Below are 18,107 nucleotides of genomic sequence, written 5' to 3' on the forward strand. Positions count from 1 at the left end.
ATCCATCAAAATGAAATTAAGATATAAAATAGAAAAATTCGTTATTCTTAAACATTCAAAAAATGTAAAAAAAATGAAAGAAAATATTCTTTATTAATAATTTCAGAAATAAATATATGTATATTATATGTATATTATAAGTTGAAAATAATGAAAACTATTATAAATATTTCATAATAAAAGAAATAAAAAATATATATAAAACTTTAAAATTTTGAATATTATATTATCTATGATATATTAAAATATAATTTTATGATTAATTTTATTATAAATATAATTATATCATAATAACATAAATTAAATTGAAAAATTACTATATTATATTACTTTTAGATTATATACAAAATAGGAAATATAAAGAAAATAAAGTAAAAATTGTAAGATATTTTTTTTATTGATTTATAATAAAATTTTATGAACAGAAAATCAATAGCAAGTATATAAAATAAATATTTATATATTTTTTACATAATAAGAAATAGTTATTGTACATTTATTTTACAAGAAATTATAAATTGTTATCTTAATTTAAATGCATACAATTTATTTCCAATCTTAAGATGTATTTTAGTAATATGTATGTATCTTTCTTCTGAATGTTCAACCAAAAATTGATTCAATTTAGTAGTTAAAGAATGTGTATAATTATTTAAAACTACAAATTCATTGCCAAGACACCATAAGAAACTTATATGATAGGAAGAATCCTAAATAATATAAAATTTTTATCAAAATAACTTGTTATAATTTCATGGAATATATATTTTTTAATATTATATGTATATTATCTATTTCATATATATATTACTTACTTCATAAAAAGGTGGTAAATCATATTCAGCAAGAAACTTATTAATATTTTCTACAAAACAAGCAAGAACTCCATTACAATCAACACATTCTATTCCAAGAAATGTACGAGTATTTTCTTCATTAGTATATGCCTTCACATTTAAAAGTTTCAAATCAAATTGATCTGTTTGCTCACATAATTTCTTAGTTTCTTTTATGAAGGATTCAATCCAATGAAATTTTAGAATTAAAGTTTTTGTTAGACTAATATGAAATTGTTCAGAAAATATGTTACATTTAATATTAATTTCTTCTAAAACTGAAAATATCCATGAAAATATAGCTTCACTAGGTTCATCTGAAATATAAGATAGTGATTATAATTTAATCTTTACAATTGAAACAATATTATTTATCTTTTTAAATATTTACAATTAATGTAAATTAAAGTAGCCCAGTTACCACGTTCATGCTTAAAGCTTCTTACTCTTCCATCATGTTGCGATGGATCATCATATACTTCTTCATGATGAGGAACACCTTTCCATGACATAATACTTCCAGGTAAAGGTAATCTATAACATATATATATATATATATATATATATATATATATATATATATATGTTAGAAATTATTTTTAAAAAATATAAATAAATAATATATAAATAAAAATAAAAAATATATTTTATAAATAATTTTTCAATATACAAATATTTTTACTTTATTAAAATCTATTTTATTTGTTTGTATGCATATAAATATATATTGTATTTTATATATTGATTATTATTATCATTTAGAATTTAAATGTTTGAAATTTAAACATTAATATAAAAAAATAAAATAAAATAAATTACAAATAATTAAATAATATAATTATATTTGTAAATATATATATACATTTAAATAAAAAAATCATATTTCATTATATTATTAATATATTGATATATATTATGAATAATACTAAAAATATAATATAATCTATATTATATTTTTAATAAAATTTATTATAAAATTGTAAAATTTTTTTATGAAAGTTAAAAAATAAATTTATATATTTCAATAAAAATACATATTCCATAAATAAATTACATATATATTTAAATTAAAAACATTTCTAATTAATAATTAATAAATAATTATAAAATCACAATATATAAATACCGTTTAAAATTTTCGTTAGATTTATTCTTATCATTAATTTCATCATCTTCAGAATCAGATATATATGTACGTAATAAATCTAAACCTGACATAATATATAGTATTTATATTGAATTAAATAATTTTTGTCATAATTTAAGGTTATATTTTCAATTTTTTTGTTATTGATTATTTGTTTTGTTAGGTCAAAATATAGTATTAAATTATGTTTACATTAATTTTTAATATTTTATTTTAATTTTTTTAAATATATTATTTATATTTATATATATATATGTATATTTAAAAATTATATTTCTACAAAAAAGTATTTCTTTCTTTCAACAACTTTCAAATAAATTTATGAGGTTAAGTTTTAGTTATTAAAAGTTTTCAATCATACTATAATATAATATATTCATATTTAATATTTGGTTTATAAAAGATAGTTACATGAAATAGAGCTTATAAAAAATAAAATTTTAATTAAAATTGGAGATTTTACTATAAATTTATTGCAATTTATATATATACAAATAATTATTTATAGATTTATATACAAAATAATTTACAAATATAACTTAAATTAAATTTTTATTATAATTTTTTAATATTATTATATTCTTATTCATATTCTATTTATTATTTATTCACTAAAATCTTCTTCATCACTAAAATATTGATTTTTTTTATATCTTTTGCCAGATTTTTTAACTGATCGATTTTCCTCTTCATAGCCTTTATTCCTTAATTTTTGGTTATTTTCTAATTCTTTTTGTCTTTGCTAAAATATAAAATATTATGAAATGATAATAAATATATAAATTAATATGTATAAATATTTATCTAATTTAAAATTACATTATAAAAATAAAATATTAGAAAATATGTAAAAGTATATTACCTCTAATGCAATAGCAGCACTTAATGTTTCTACTTCTTCATCCCAATTATCTTCTGCTGATTCATTATCACTATTTTTATTAAAATCATTTATATTATGATTATTAATTTTATGTTTTTTTCTGATTCGAATCTTTTTTAAAGGTGGATTTCTTGGCCCTAATGTATTGTTTTTACAATTATATGACAAATGACCTTCTTCTCCACATTCATAACATTGAGATTTATCTGGATAATCTCTTCGACGTATAAATTCAGTACTCCTTCCATTATCTACTGCTATGGAACTTCTTACTGTACGGCCACCTATCTATTAAAAAGAATTTATAAAAAATAAAATGCAATAAATATTAGATGAAGAAAACTATAATTCACCTCTGTATTATTTAAATTTTTAGCACAAGTAATAGCATCTTCTGGAGTAAGAAATAATACAAATGCAACTCCACGACTCCTTCTTGTTATTTTATCTTTCATTACTGTTACTCTATAGACAAATAAGTATTTCATGTATCAAATTTTTTATAAAAAAAATAAAACTCCCAACAAAATAAAAATTTTCTTTTTTATTTGATATGAATTTTTATTTTTACATATTTTTAACAACTAATGTTATATTATATTAAAATGTCAATATATCAATATATGTACATGTGTAAAATAACTTTAATATATAATGAAATAAGTTTTGAATTTAATTATTTTTTTTTTTTGTGAAATAATACTAAATAAATACTAAATAAGATAAGAATAAAGATAAATATTATATAAAAAAACTAAACAATATATTTTTTATTAATTGTATTATATACAAATATATATTTTATAAATTGATGATTTCATAACTTACTTTACAATTTTTCCATAACTTTGTAAAAGTTGATGTATATCATTATTCGTTAACGAAAAAGGTAAATTTGAAATATAAACAGTTGATTTACTAGGTACCACTCCACCACTCATTTTTATATTATTATTATTTGCATGTAATTTAATCTAAAGTAGGAATAAAGGCAAAAATAATTGTAAAATAAAATTTTATAAAACTTTTATATATTATATATATAAAAGTTTTATATTATATTTATATTATATTTTATATTATATGTTTTATATTATATTTATTTTTATTGCTTATAAAAATATGTAATAATATCTAATGATTGAAATTTTATAAGTATGACATTTTATATTAATATTTATTTTTTACATAAAGCACAAACGAGATACAAAATAAATCTAACATTCAATACATTTTTTTTGTTTCATGTTTCGAGGACACTAGGACTCTTATCATTTTAGTATCGTTCTCAACATTACCGATTCAGCTCAGAATAAGACCATACATTAACAATAGCTGGAATTGAAATAAAATTTCAATATAAAATTATAAATAAATAAAATAAAATAAATATTTTTTTCTAGAATATCTTGTAAATATATATGAGATATTGCGTTTTATATATAATTATATTTCTATAAACTATTGTAAAATAAATAATTCAAATAGTTTCATATATTTTATGTATATCTTTAGATATCTCTATTTGCATAAGATAGAAAAGAAAAAGAAATAATAAAAAAAAGATAGAGATAGAATAAAAATATTGAAATCAGCGCCATCTGCAGAGTACCGCAAATGAAACACGTAAAGAAAGGATAGTAAACATTAGAAAAGGATAGAAATAAAATAAAAATTGACTATCAGCACCATCTTTTGAATGCTAAAGATATCTCTTTAAAAGATAAGATAGAATAAGAATTAAGTATTAGTGCCATCTTTTGACTGTTTTCAAAGAGAACTTCTTTTATTACTCAAAAGATGGCGTTAATAGTTAAATCTTACACTATTTCTGTCCTTTTTTTGATTATTTGTTGTTCTTTTTTAATTGTTTCATTTGCGGCACTCTACAGATGGCGCTGATTTCATTATTTTTATTCTATCTCTATCTTTCTCCCATTATTTTTTCTCCTTGTCTATACTTAGTCTGCAAAATCTGTAACAGATGATTCAGTATTTAATTTTATCGTTTTCTTTTTATATAATCATCAATATTTTATTATCTTTATATATAATGTATATATATATATATATATACATACATATTATATATACATATTTTGTTTTAACATTTATAATATTGTGTTCTAGCAATATTTATAAATAAATTTGGTTTTAATAGCATTATATTTAAATTCATTTTGATAAAAACTGTTAAAATATGTGTGTTAAAATTAAACTGTTAAAATTAATTATTTTTATTGTGTTGTAATAAAAAATTGAATTTTTTTAATATATGAATACAATACAATAATATATGAATAAATATAGATAATATTTTTATAATGGAAATATATATAAAAGGATTGATTAAAATTATTTTTAAAATTTGTTGACTTTAATTTTTACAATTGAATTAAATTAAATTCTTATGTATTATATTTTCAACATGTGAAGTTTCACAAAATATATATAATTATATATATAATATATAAAATCTTATAACTTATTTTTAATATATATTTATAATTTTAAAATTATATTTATAATTAATTTTAAATTTATATTTTATGCATTACACTTGAAAAATTATTTATTATATTCATAAATCACAGAAATAATTGATAATATAATTACAATATATGTTAATAAAAATTGAATTTTAAGACTTTTTTCAAATTCAGAAATTATGTAATATATTTAAATAACATTTTAATTCTACATCAACAATAACAATTACTTTACAAATATTTACAAAAATATTATTATAATTATTTGTTTGTCATATTTTAATTTTTGTATATATTTTACAAAAAATATTACAAACTGTGAAAACTGTATAATATAATACTTAGGTATCATTAGTATTCATAATTCATAATATATTGTACAAAATTACAAACTTCCATATAATATAAAGTAAATTTCATTTTTCATAAAATGAATTATTTAAAAATTCTTTTACAAATCAATTATTTTATTGATAAATTAATTCAATTATATTCATTAAAGTAAAATCATATATATAAATTTTTATAAAATTAAATATTATTAAAAAATATATTAAAAAAATATTTATTAAAATTAAATATACAAGAAAGATTTTAAAATTTATATATTTTTATTTAAATCAATTTTTTATATTATTTTAATAATTCATATTAAAAAAATAAAATTTATTTTAATATACATATATAATAAAAATAAAACATTCAAATAATTAGGAACTTATTTAATCTTATTTTATAACATAATTTAATACATAACATATAAATTAAAAAATTCATATTTTATGAAATATAATTTATAAAATTTAAATATTGCGTTTAATTCTTTAAGTACAAAATTTACATATAACACATTTATATTACTACATTATTCCACTAATATTTAAGTTTCAATAAGTTCTATTTTTAGGGATAATTTTGTTTTTAAATATTTAAAATCTTTAAATTATTCAGAATTGTATTCTTTATGATTTTTCATGAAATTAAATGAACTATTTTAAAATATAGTAATACATCTCTCTTCATATATATATATATAGATCTAATTTGATTATAGAATATTAAATTTTATATTTCATTATAATTGAATAAATAAGTATTCATCATTACTTTTTTGTTTAATAACTATATTCATGTAATAATATTTCAAGAATATCAGTAAATAATTAATTAAGAATGAATATTTGATTGTTACTATTTTCATTTTATAACAATTTTACAAAAAGAGAAATATATTTTGGTCCACTTTATCTTATGATTATTAAAAATTATTTACAAAATATATAATACAAAATGAAAAAATAAGATATTAAATATTAATAAATAAAAAAACAGAAAAATACAAAAATCAATCAATCATAAAAAAAATCAATTATGTGCAGCTCTCTTACCATTCATGTAACCTATCCAACGTTCTGCTGTAGTAGTAAAAATTGAATCATTGTCAATTGAATTTAAAAGAAGAAGTTGATTAATATGAGTAGAATGATAATCCCATCTAGCTAAATTTGGAGCAGTTTTTAATGTAAAATGACGTAAATCATATGTAGTACCAGAACCTGTATCATATAATGTTAACATGTTTTTCAGGGATGTCATACCCTGATTAAAAAGGCGGGATGCTTCTTCCGCATCTTTACCTGCCGCTATGCTTTTTAAATCATATAAACCAATTAAAGAATAAATAAATCCATTAAGTATAAATGAAGAAGGTGTTGTAGGATATTCTTCATACCACACATATTTATTTAAAAATATTGCAGCTACTCCTCCTTTATTAGATGATAATTTAAAAGGTTGAAGACCTCTAACAGCAGCTTGTAAATATTTTTCTTCACCAGAATGATAATATGCTCTTGCTAATACAGAAATTGCATGGCCTTGACCCATACTAGAATACCTATTGTTATACAAAAATTATATAAAAAGTTTATATTTAGATAAATATATCAATCATGAATTTTTAAATTTTAAAAATTTAAAAATTAATTAAAATTATATACCATCCAGGTTCAAGAGTAGCCATTCCAGTAGCTACTTTTCTTCGTACAGGATTTGCCCAACCACCAGAAGTAATATTTTGATTACTAACAAACCATCTAGCTGCATCATAAAATTGTTCCATATGTTCACTTGTAGATAATGTTACATTATCAATCATTCCTGATCCATATAATGTTATTTTCACAATCTATGAAGTAGTATTTTTAATTATATATATATTTTTAAATATTTATTATTTTTATTACTTTTATTTATTATATTTAAATCTTACCTTCAATTTTGAACGAGACATTTTCTTTTTATTTTTATCATTTAAATATAAACCTTTTTGTAAATCTATAACTAAGTCTCTAGTGAATCTTCTCCACTGATGATTAATTTGACCAATTCCATAATACACATGATTGTTATAAGTATGTAACACTATATTACTAGTAATATAATGAAGATAATATATTTCTTTTCTTTCTCTAGATTGCAATGTAATCATGATACTTCCATTGTCTTTAATATTAAAATCCCATTTTAATACAAAATCTAGCACATGATCTAATTTTAAAGTAATACCAGAAGTACTAGTTTCTGGTGTTGCAAATTTCATTACATAACTATTAACATATTTATCAAATATTCTAGATGCAATAGATCCTTGAGGTATAATCCATTCTCTTTTAACTTTATCTGAATCTTCAATTATCTTTCTGTGAGGTTCTGGTTCTGTTAAATTTTTACTATAATGTGATAATCCAAATTGAGCAATTTGAGTAGGATAATAATATCCTTGACTCTCCCATTGAGTAGATATTGGTACTCCATCATTTCCACTGATGCATTTGACACGTTCTCGAACTTCAACATTATAATTCTCAAAGGTCATAAACACTCCTCTAGGATCATATTTTCCTTTAGGATTAACAATCTTAGAATAACTATGCAGCCATTCAAATCTTTCTAAACCATCATAAGTAGCTAACTTTCCATAAATCTAATATATAATAAAAATATTAATATTTTATTATATATAATTAATATATATAATTAATATTTACCTCAAAATATTTATGAATAAATGAGAATGGTATATAAACTTCATCTCCTTCTTTACGACATCCAATAGAATAATCACCATTTATGTGACAATCTATTTCTTGATATCCAGTTTCTAAGTTTAATCGATCCTTTATATAAAAATAAATAAAATAATAATAAAATAAATATTATCATTATTTCATAAATTTTTATTTTATAAAATATATTAATTAAAATTCTAATTAAAATATAATTAATGTAAAAAGATAAAATGCTATAATAATTTTGATGAATTATCATATAATTTTTTAAGAATTAATTTAAAAATAATGTATAAACAATATATAAAGAATTTTATAAAAATATTAATGAATATTAAATTTATTATTAAATTATATAAATATAAATTAAATTTACTTACTTTATGTTGAAATTTTGATTTCCAATCAGTATTTTTAAAAAATGATGGACTACCACAATTGTTCCAAGATGTTAATATTGAACTTAACACTGCAACTACTATTACAAGTAATACTGTTTTGAAATTCAACCTCATCATCCTATAAAACCTGTTGTTTAAGTTTTAATATTTTTTTAGAAATCATATATATTTAAAAAAATTAATTTTATAAAATATAAATAATATAGTATGATGCTTACTAAGATATTATTACAATTTTTTTCTTACTTTTTGTTACAAACAGCTTTGATCAAAATCCAATATCAAATCTTCCATTTTTTTTTAAATTATGATATTCTAAAAAGATATAATTTTAGAACAAATAAGAAACAAATGATAGGATCTAATGACAGTTTTTAAAACATATATAAGTTCACCCCTTTTATGGAAATATATTTTATATTTTCCATTGGGGTTTTTTTATGTTTAATCATCGATGATTATTGATATTAGCTAATGTTTCATACATTTCACTCATCCATTAATGTTATATTTATTTTTCTTACATGTATGATCATATATAATCTATTTTATAAAAAAAATTAAATGCATTTTTATTTATAGAATATAGTTTCAAAGATATTATATAAATTCCCTAGATCATGTAAAGTTTTAATAATTTTAAGAAAACTTTATTAAAGGAATTTAAAAAAAAATATTTTTATCTATATAACAATTTTTATTAAATAAAAAAATACAATAAATATATATAATATTTGATATTATTAATTATTTTTAATATTTATTTTAAAAAAATATTTTTAAAAATTTAATATTTTATAAATAATAAAAATCTTTTATGTATTACATTAAATTGATTATTAATAATATTTAAATCTATTAATATCCATTTTTTATGATATATTGCATTATGGATGTGATAACAATATTGCTAGAATATGCTGTATATATTAAATTTAATCTAAATTTATGAAATTAATTGTATTTTTTCATAAAAATTCTCTAATGATTTTTGGATAGAATATCTTCTATCTTGTCTTTTCTTTTTTTTTTTTTGCATTATATATAAATTATAAATTATTATAATTTATAAAACTAGTAAAATTTATAATTTTATAGTTGTACGTTTCTCCATATTTTGTTCCTGTGGTGATCAGTCGATACGTATAACTCCATCTGTGAGTCGTGATATACAATGGAATGTTCAATATTACTTGTGTACTAAGGAAATTTATAAGAGATGGAGCTGAGAGGAATATTGAAATATTGTTAAATAGGTACGTGCAATATATCCACGGGGTATTTTGAATTTGTATATATTTGAAATAACCATTAATATGTCCGACTTTGATCATGAAAGGAAGACGTGCATCATTATTAAACTTCCGTTTTTCAGCGTTCCACAAAGTATACGCTGATACTTTCATCAGTTCTTTTACTTCCTTTCATTTGTATAGTATTCTTCTTTTTGCAATATTTTAGTTTAATTGAATTTCGGAGCAATTTTATAGTAATATGTACATAGCATTACATATACTGTAGAATTTTTATATTAGCGTACTTCGCTTGCTATTGTAAGTTACAGAACCATATTCCGATGTCAATGGACTTCGTTAATATATTATTATTATAATATAAGATATGAAACTTTTGATTTTTAGAAACCAGTCAGGTTAAGTTATTCTAAAATAATTAATTGAGACAATAATTTTCTTTATGACATGGATTTTATGGCATTTGATTCACAAGTACGAAGGGATTATTTTCAGGAATGTTAAGTAATATTTGTGCCTATGAAATAGCATATGTAATGTAATAATTTTTTTTTGATATTAAATGATATTAAATATTTTTACAAATAGTAGCTAATTTAACAGTTATAACTATTTTAATTATTACAATTAATGTAAATTGATATAAGTATTTTTTTATTAGAAAGTGCAATTATAATTTATTATCTTATACTTAAAGATTAAGTTGCGATATTCCTTATTTTTCTTCTATTACAGGATTTTGTCCCATTGGATCATCAGTATAAATAGATATAATAAATAGTTAAATTTAATAATACCAGGTAAGAAAATATAATATAGTTTATTAAATTAATGAATATTAATTGTTAAATATATTGTATAATAAAATAATATATTTTGAAATTATTCATGTTAAAATATATATCTTCTAATACTTGATCTTTATTTGATAATTTAAATGATATTATTAAAGAATATTAAAATTAAAAATATTTTAATATTTTTTATTTAGTACTGTAAATATTTCTATTAATTTTTTAATAATAAAATTTAACAAAAAATTTTAAATATTTGGCATATTAATGATGAATATTTTTGGAACTTTAAAAGATTATTTTTTTAAACTAATGTACAGATATAAAATGGAACCAGCAAACCAGGAAAAACAACTTCCTTCACGAGGATTAAAACAAGTAAAAGTAGATAACTGGGGAACTTTTTTTCTTCAGAGATTACAACAGCTTTATTTTGAAGAAGAATTACTTGATCTTACAATCAAATTTCCCACTAGTGATATCACTGTTCAGGTAACATATATATGTGTATATATATATATATATATATATATATATATATATATATATATATATATATATATATATATTATTTAATAAAAATAATAAATTATATTAAGTAAATTTCTTTTTTTATTTTACTAGTATATTTATTATAGATGATTACTGCATATTATTATTATAGATATTATTATTATAGATTTTTTGTTAATTTTTTAGGCTCATCGTTTAGTAATAACAACATGCACAGATTATTTTATGCAACTTGAACGTGAACAAAAAGAAAAGGATGAAAATTTTGATGGAATAATCATTATGCCACCAGATATGCCATATGAATGTGTAAAATCAATTATAAGGTAAATTTTATAATTTATTTCTAATCCTTTAATAATTTTTATATTTATAATATATATATATATATATATATGTATATGTATTATAATAATTTTATAGCTTTATGTACACTGGTCAGTTAGAATATTGGACTTCAGAGCAACATGCTTTATATCGTACAGCACAGAAAATGAACATGACAGTTTTAACTAAATTACTTGATGCACAATTTAACACTGCTCCTTTACAAAATGAACAATCAATGAAGTGTAATACACGATCAGTTATAGCAGTTTCAAAACCTTCAACACCTAGCACAAAACCAACAATTACTTCCACTCCATCAGGATTTTCAAATCAACCATTACCAGGTAGAAAGTAAGTATAAAACTATATATAGTTTTATAAGAGATTAGAAAAATTATATATTAAAAAGTTTTATATAACAACAATTTTTCTTGAAGAGAATGTTATATATAAATAACTTATTTAAATTAATAAACATAATCATTCTAAAAATTTTATATAAATTTTTAATTTATTTATTTTTAATTGTATAAAAATTTTTTTTTTTGTTTTAGACTTCCTATTTGGAAAAGAAAATTAGATACATCACAAAATATGTCATCACTTAATTATGAAATGCGAACATTCCATGGAATGCCATCAACAAATAGACCTACAGAAGTAACTCCTGGACCTTCTCGATTTGATCTCCCTGAAGCTGAAGAATTTGCACTTGGAGTGTTTTCATCATTTGATGATATTACGTATAATACAAAACCTATTGTCCAAGCGCCGGACAAATATAAAAGAGATAATTCGCCTAGTGGCAAATGTTCTCCAGATAGAGAAAGTAAAAATGATACAACTGAAGACGAGGAAGATGAAGGTCATTCAAATGAGAAAGGTTTAAAAGAAATGAATTCGGATGATGATTGGTCTGTGACTAGATCTTTCCAAAGAGGTCAGGATGCACAACCTTCGCCATCTAAGAGAGTACGATTTGATCTCGAAGAAAAAGAAAATATGGAGAAAGGAAAATCATCTTACAGAACAAATTCAGAAGATGCGATAAATAATCATGCGAAAATTATTCGAGAAGTATTGAAAAAATATCCTCATTTAGTAAAAAATAATAAGAATATACGTTTGAAAATCATGCAAAAAGAAGCCAAATCTTCGGACAGTAATTCAACAAATAAAACAAAAGTTTCTTATGTAGTTTTAAAATCTGATCATTTAATGTCAAGTAATAATAGTGATGAAGCTGAATCAAAGAGTAATGGAAGTGTGGATGGTGGCGAAACTGGTCCTTGGAAATGTAATAAATGTGATTTAGAAGAGGAATATACAAATTATTACATGTATAGAAGGCATATGCAAGATGTACATGAAGAAAAATTCGATCCGCGAGTTTGTGAACACTGTGGCTATAAAGCAACTAAACGAAATATTTTAATGTATCATCTTTACACGAAACACAACGTACCTCCTCCAAAGAGTATGTGTTTCCCGAAATGTCAAGCATGTTCTTATGTGGCACTTTCGGAGACATTATTGGTAAGACATCAAATTAATCATAATCATCGACCAACGTCGCGTCAACATTCGTCAACAGTTGAGGAAATTCAATGCATGCAGTGTTCACAGACCTTCAAAGATGTTACTGAATTAACAACTCATGAAATTAATACAGGCCATGGAAATTTGTCAGATGGTAAAGAAAAAGGTCATCGTTGTACTCATTGTGGTAAAGTTTTTGTACGAGCTACCAATTTGCAAGTTCATCTCGATTGCGTGCATAAGGATTTGCGAGATTCTGATACATCAGTATCCATACCACCAATTTCTTTAGAACCTTCTTCAGAAGCAGAAGCTTTGAGTCATGTAGCCAGTGGTATAGCAGCTTCCTTAGGCGTTGGAGACGGTGTTCCGTCGGAATCACAGGAAGTGACTTCAAATGTATCGGAGTATATGGTACCAGAAATGCAATTAAACAATATTTCGCATGAAATGACTTATAATACACATGATATTGATGGGCAACATATGATCATGCTTATTGATAATGAACAATATCAGCAACAAGAGACTGAACAACAACAACAGCCACAACAATTAAACATTAGCGACAATGAGCAGATTGTAATGCAAGGCACAGAAGATGGAATGATCGTTTATATTCATGGAAATGAAGAAGTAGATCGACAAACGTATGAAAATTATCATTCAGAAGAACTTACTGAAGAGACTGAGGAGATAGTAGAAGAAGTAGTTGAAGAAGTTGAAGAAAAAGTGATGGATGAAGATATGCAAGTTGAGCAATCTGAAATATTAGAAGAATGCAGTTCTGATCAGGTAGAAGAAGTTATACAATATGTAGAAGAACAGACAGAAATAGTGGAATACGATGAGCAATGTAGCGAACAGAGTAACAGTGTAGGAGAACCTCAGGAATCGGTTATGATAATTGAAGAAGAACATGTCGAGGGAGAGCAAGATGTGGAAAAAAATGATACGCAAAATAAAACGAGAAGCTTTGCTGAATGGGACGAGGATAGCAGAGAATTAGCTGAATCATAAATAATAATAATATTATTACATTAGCTTTGTCATTTTTTATTTTTCATCAATATCTACTAACAAACGACACGTTTCGGTTGCATTTCATTCTGCTTCTTTGTTCGATTTCTGTATGGTAGATGATTAAAAATCGCTATATATACAGACTCAAATGAAATGATGTAAATGATTTATTTTACTTTTAAAAAATTTATCATTAAACAAATCTATCATGCGAAATAATGTTTTAATTAATTTGTGCAAATTGATTTTAACTTCAACATCTATAATAATACACAATGTTTGTATATACAGCTTGGAAAAATATGTATACATATATGTATACATATATACATATAATTATATTCAATGGCTAGAGATTGATTTAATGATATTTGCAAACAAAAGAAAGAAAAGAAAGAAAAAAAGAATTATTTATAAATTCTTAATTTCTATAATTGTAACTTCTAATTTTTTTAATATACACAATTGCTGCACAAATATGTGCTATTAAAGAAACGTGAAATACAAAAAAATGAAAAGACGCAAGTATCAATTCTTTATTTATTTAATAATTACATATATTCAATGCAAATATTTAAAAATAAGAAATTGAAGTTATTAATTTTTTTTTAGGTTTTTTTTTTTAAATCTATAATATTGGGTTATTCATAATAATTGATCAATAATAAATAAATAAATAAATAAAAGTTATGTATACAATATAATGTGTTTCACGTAATTTTAATATGAAATATTTATCCTTATGTTCAAGTTAAAATCGTGTACTGAAATAAAAATCATATTCAATTAAGTACTATGGATAGTTAAAATATTATGTAAAATTTCGCTGATTAAATTAAAAATTATTAATGCACTTTTTTGTCGATATTAATACAATAAAAGAAAATGAAAATTGCTTCGTTTTATCAAATGGAGTATTTTATTATTTATTTCAATGATTAAAAATTGTATTTTGAAAATAATTTTATATGAGCGTTTAAATATCATTATCAAAAATTAATTCATTAACTTGTTCATAAAACATATAATCATTAATCATATTTTCTTTATTTTCTGCAATATTTTGCACAAAATACTTATCGAAAGAATATCATTAATCTAAAATTTTCATAAAATCAAATATATTATAAATAGAATACTTTAGTATCTATATTATATATTATTTACGATTATAAAACATTTTTCTCCTTTATATTAAAAAATAGGAGTTAATATTTAGAATTCATAATATAAATATATTTTTAGTAACGAAATCGAACAAAATGTTTTGTACATGTACAGCGTGAGACACTTAACACGTTTTATTTAATCAATTTTCTTTTTCATAGTTAGCATTTATTCAGTTTTTTATAGCATAATATTTTAAATTAAAATATTATTATGATAAATTCAATAAATGAAAATATTATATATCAAATTATATAGAGGAAAATATTTTGTAAGATCCAATAAATCATGTGCATATAAACACAATAAAAGTATATTAAATAAAATATAATAAAATGCAATATATTAGAAATATTTGTATTTTTAATATATAAGTTAAATTTTGAAGTCAATCAAACATTTTAACTTAATTATTCTGTTTTACACAGCACAGTATATTTGACAACAAATATCTTTTTTTATTTATATATATATATAAAATTGTTTGTACTAATAAAAAAGTAAAAAAATTATAATAAAATTGAAAGAATTTATATCTATACAAAATTTTATATCTATACACAATAAATATTTGAAATTAAAAAAATTTGAAAAAAATAGTAAATTAAAAAATTAAAAAGAAAAGAATCATCTTATTTTTAATTAAGAAATATGAGAAATTTTATATTTTGTGCTTCAAAAAATCTGATAATAATTTTTTTAGAATTATAATTATGGGATTATTTTTCAAATGAAAATTAATATTTATTACGTACGTATTAAGTGCCTCATTCTATATATGCATGCATTATCGAAAACGTTAATTTATAGTCCATCTATACGTAATTTATAAGATTTCATTTATTATGATTTACGTATTACAGCAAATTGTAACGCCGATAAATTTTATTTGAAATATACATAGTCAAATATTAATATAATTTCATTGCCATGAACTTTATTGTAATTTAATAACTATTTTTTATTTCGATACTTTCAAAATTATAGATAATTAATTTTTCAAAATTGATAAGAATTTTTACATTAAAAAATATAATTTTATTTGTATTTATTTTATTAATACTTGATTCAGTTTTGCATTCATAAGTTAGAAGAAATTTTATCAGATTGTTTAAAAATAATTTTATTTTAGTTAGCATTATTTAAACGAAAGTTACTAAAAAAGTAATCTCTTTTATATAATTTATGTTAAACAATTTGCAATAATTATTAAATCTTTAGCTAAATTTTAAAATATATATTGATCATCATTTCAAAAAATTTTTATTTTTTAATAAAATATGGTATTTATTTAATAAGAAATAATATTTATATTATAGATGAAGCTCAAAATACAACTGCTATAGAAAAGCTGCTATATCCAATAATATCCAATACTTTGGACTACTTACTTAAATTTTTTGGAAATTAAATCATGAAATTATGATAGGATATCTAATTCATCCTTAATTTAATTCTATCGAATATTTAATATTAATATATATTTTATACACAATAAAATCAATCAAAAATTAAGATAAATTCATTTTATGTTTAAATCTTTGATTATTGCAAATATAATAAAAAAGACTGGAGATAACTAAACTTAGAATGCAAACAAAATAGAAGAAATTAACTGCTATAGTTGCAGCTATTAGAATTTATAAACAACTATTTACTTCATATGACAGTAGGATGTTTTTCATACAATATTTTTATAAATAGCTGATACAATTATATGAAAATAGTTTTATATTAAGTTTTGATATTCATAAATTTATCAATAAGTTATGCATATATGAGTTCATCTCCTTCATATAATTTTGAAAATCTAGTTATTTGAGATATGGAAATGTACAGGGTGCTTCCTTAAATTTTCTTAATTAATTAGATAATGAAATTATAATAGTAATTATTAATACGATTTCTAAGTTCATCAATTTTTTATTTTATTGACGGTTGAAATAACTATAATTTCAACAAATGTGCATATAAACATCATATATGAACATTAAAGTTTTATTAAAAAATTATGATAAAAATACAAAATACAAAGAGAATAAATCAGCAATATTTAAATTTATTTGTTATGCACTTATTAAGTTATTTAAAATACGAGAAAAATCTATTAAAATAAAATAATTGTTGATTATTGAAAATATAATAAGTTTATATAATAAATTGATAAATTAATCATGTATTCAATGAAAAATGAAATGAAAATTGAAATATATTCGATTTTTGATCGCTTTTAATTTTATTGTGAAGATATAAGATTATGTAGAATGGATATTTTAAAATAGAAAATTAAAAAATGGAATATTTGGAAGTATTAAAATATTATAAAAAATACAAACAGCTTACATAAAATTATCATCAAAAGTAGAAACAAATTAAATATAAATATTAATCAAATAACATCCATTATTATTCTCTTTGTACTTCTATTATAATTTTTTAATAAAATTTCAAACGATTTATATTTATAATATTTTTTTTTTATTTAAATTTATAAAATATACTGATAAAATTTAGAAATTAATTTGAGATAACTTATATATTATTCTTTTGAATAAATTACAAATAGTTTTGCTTTTAATATGACAAATAAAAAATAAAAAATTGAACCGTCTGTAATTTAAAAAATAGATAAAACATATTTATGGATTATTGAATTATTTT

At 20.4% G+C, this 18,107-nt stretch overlaps 4 protein-coding genes and 1 long non-coding RNA gene across 14 annotated transcripts; 2 read left to right on the plus strand and 3 right to left on the minus strand.

The window, feature by feature from the left end:
- Window positions 1-378: 378 nt before the first annotated feature.
- Window positions 379-2,054, minus strand: LOC724953 (U6 snRNA phosphodiesterase). Of its 2 annotated transcripts, none has more exons than XM_016915325.1 (4): window positions 1,963-2,054; window positions 1,258-1,370; window positions 816-1,153; window positions 379-710 (listed from the first exon to the last, which is right to left on the minus strand). In XM_016915325.1, the coding sequence occupies exons 1-4, from the start codon at window positions 2,052-2,054 to the stop codon at window positions 522-524; spliced, it is 732 nt and encodes a 243-aa protein (XP_016770814.1). In that variant the 3' UTR covers window positions 379-521. The 2 variants fall into 2 exon arrangements, with proteins under 2 accessions (XP_016770814.1, XP_001120854.3); XM_001120854.4 differs by having other exon boundaries at window positions 1,228-1,370.
- On the plus strand, window positions 1,983-3,413 carry LOC102653901. Of its 3 annotated transcripts, none has more exons than XR_003305685.1 (3): window positions 1,983-2,028; window positions 2,989-3,140; window positions 3,243-3,413. It is a non-coding gene; the product is annotated as an uncharacterized LOC102653901 (long non-coding RNA). The 3 variants fall into 3 exon arrangements; XR_003305686.1 differs by lacking the exon at window positions 1,983-2,028 and adding an exon at window positions 2,063-2,102; XR_003305684.1 differs by lacking the exon at window positions 1,983-2,028 and adding an exon at window positions 2,251-2,309.
- Window positions 2,434-4,173, minus strand: LOC552308 (zinc finger CCHC-type and RNA-binding motif-containing protein 1). Of its 3 annotated transcripts, none has more exons than XM_016915327.2 (5): window positions 4,089-4,173; window positions 3,695-3,840; window positions 3,220-3,331; window positions 2,846-3,154; window positions 2,434-2,725 (listed from the first exon to the last, which is right to left on the minus strand). In XM_016915327.2, exons 2-5 carry the CDS (start codon window positions 3,805-3,807, stop codon window positions 2,588-2,590), a joined length of 672 nt encoding a protein of 223 aa, XP_016770816.1. In that variant the 5' UTR covers window positions 3,808-3,840; window positions 4,089-4,173; the 3' UTR covers window positions 2,434-2,587. The 3 variants fall into 3 exon arrangements, with proteins under 3 accessions (XP_016770816.1, XP_624686.1, XP_026299659.1); XM_624683.4 differs by having other exon boundaries at window positions 4,098-4,150; XM_026443874.1 differs by having other exon boundaries at window positions 4,055-4,107.
- Window positions 4,174-6,629: 2,456 nt separating this feature from the next.
- Window positions 6,630-9,420, minus strand: LOC410118 (D-glucuronyl C5-epimerase B). Of its 2 annotated transcripts, none has more exons than XM_006563305.3 (6): window positions 9,074-9,420; window positions 8,807-8,954; window positions 8,406-8,534; window positions 7,628-8,341; window positions 7,356-7,543; window positions 6,630-7,252 (listed from the first exon to the last, which is right to left on the minus strand). In XM_006563305.3, the coding sequence occupies exons 2-6, from the start codon at window positions 8,942-8,944 to the stop codon at window positions 6,721-6,723; spliced, it is 1,701 nt and encodes a 566-aa protein (XP_006563368.1). In that variant the 5' UTR covers window positions 8,945-8,954; window positions 9,074-9,420; the 3' UTR covers window positions 6,630-6,720. The 2 variants fall into 2 exon arrangements, with proteins under 2 accessions (XP_006563368.1, XP_393602.4); XM_393602.7 differs by having other exon boundaries at window positions 9,046-9,377.
- A 521-nt stretch (window positions 9,421-9,941) lies between these two features.
- On the plus strand, window positions 9,942-14,835 carry LOC102654083 (centrosome-associated zinc finger protein CP190). 4 transcript variants are annotated; one of them, XM_026443749.1, is made up of 7 exons: window positions 10,072-10,380; window positions 10,468-10,580; window positions 10,816-10,880; window positions 11,195-11,366; window positions 11,574-11,713; window positions 11,811-12,068; window positions 12,272-14,835. In XM_026443749.1, the coding sequence occupies exons 4-7, from the start codon at window positions 11,202-11,204 to the stop codon at window positions 14,274-14,276; spliced, it is 2,568 nt and encodes an 855-aa protein (XP_026299534.1). In that variant the 5' UTR covers window positions 10,072-10,380; window positions 10,468-10,580; window positions 10,816-10,880; window positions 11,195-11,201; the 3' UTR covers window positions 14,277-14,835. The 4 variants fall into 4 exon arrangements, with proteins under 4 accessions (XP_026299531.1, XP_026299534.1, XP_026299532.1 ...); XM_026443747.1 differs by having other exon boundaries at window positions 10,468-10,618; window positions 12,272-14,276; XM_026443746.1 differs by lacking the exon at window positions 10,468-10,580 and having other exon boundaries at window positions 9,942-10,083; window positions 12,272-14,276.
- Window positions 14,836-18,107: the final 3,272 nt, after the last annotated feature.

Source organism: Apis mellifera, linkage group LG11 (genome assembly GCF_003254395.2).
Source record: "Apis mellifera strain DH4 linkage group LG11, Amel_HAv3.1, whole genome shotgun sequence".
Classification (NCBI taxonomy): domain Eukaryota; kingdom Metazoa; phylum Arthropoda; class Insecta; order Hymenoptera; family Apidae; genus Apis; species Apis mellifera.

Bases quoted from the DNA above. Each gene is read 5' to 3' on its own strand.
- LOC410118 (XM_006563305.3), bottom strand. From the start codon at position 8,944: ATGATGAGGTTGAATTTCAAAACAGTATTACTTGTAATAGTAGTTGCA. The intron at 8,535-8,806 runs GTAAGTAAATTT...TTTTATATAAAG, and splicing joins AATCAAAATTTCAACATAAA to GATCGATTAAACTTAGAAAC. The intron at 7,253-7,355 runs GTATATAATTTT...GTATAACAATAG, and splicing joins GCTACTCTTGAACCTGGATG to GTATTCTAGTATGGGTCAAG.
- LOC102654083 (XM_026443746.1), top strand. From the start codon at position 11,202: ATGGAACCAGCAAACCAGGAAAAACAACTTCCTTCACGAGGATTAAAA. The intron at 11,367-11,573 runs GTAACATATATA...TTAATTTTTTAG, and splicing joins CTAGTGATATCACTGTTCAG to GCTCATCGTTTAGTAATAAC. The intron at 12,069-12,271 runs GTAAGTATAAAA...TTTTTGTTTTAG, and splicing joins CAACCATTACCAGGTAGAAA to ACTTCCTATTTGGAAAAGAA.
- LOC552308 (XM_026443874.1), bottom strand. From the start codon at position 4,090: ATGTTAGATTTATTTTGTATCTCGTTTGTGCTTTAT. The intron at 3,841-4,054 runs GTAAAAAATAAA...TTCCTACTTTAG, and splicing joins GTATCTCGTTTGTGCTTTAT to ATTAAATTACATGCAAATAA. The intron at 2,726-2,845 runs GTAATATACTTT...TTTATATTTTAG, and splicing joins GTGCTGCTATTGCATTAGAG to CAAAGACAAAAAGAATTAGA.
- LOC724953 (XM_001120854.4), bottom strand. From the start codon at position 2,054: ATGTCAGGTTTAGATTTATTACGTACATATATATCTGATTCTGAAGAT. The intron at 1,154-1,227 runs GTAAATATTTAA...CTTATATTTCAG, and splicing joins TACTTTAATTTACATTAATT to ATGAACCTAGTGAAGCTATA. The intron at 711-815 runs GTAAGTAATATA...TATATTATTTAG, and splicing joins ATTTACCACCTTTTTATGAA to GATTCTTCCTATCATATAAG.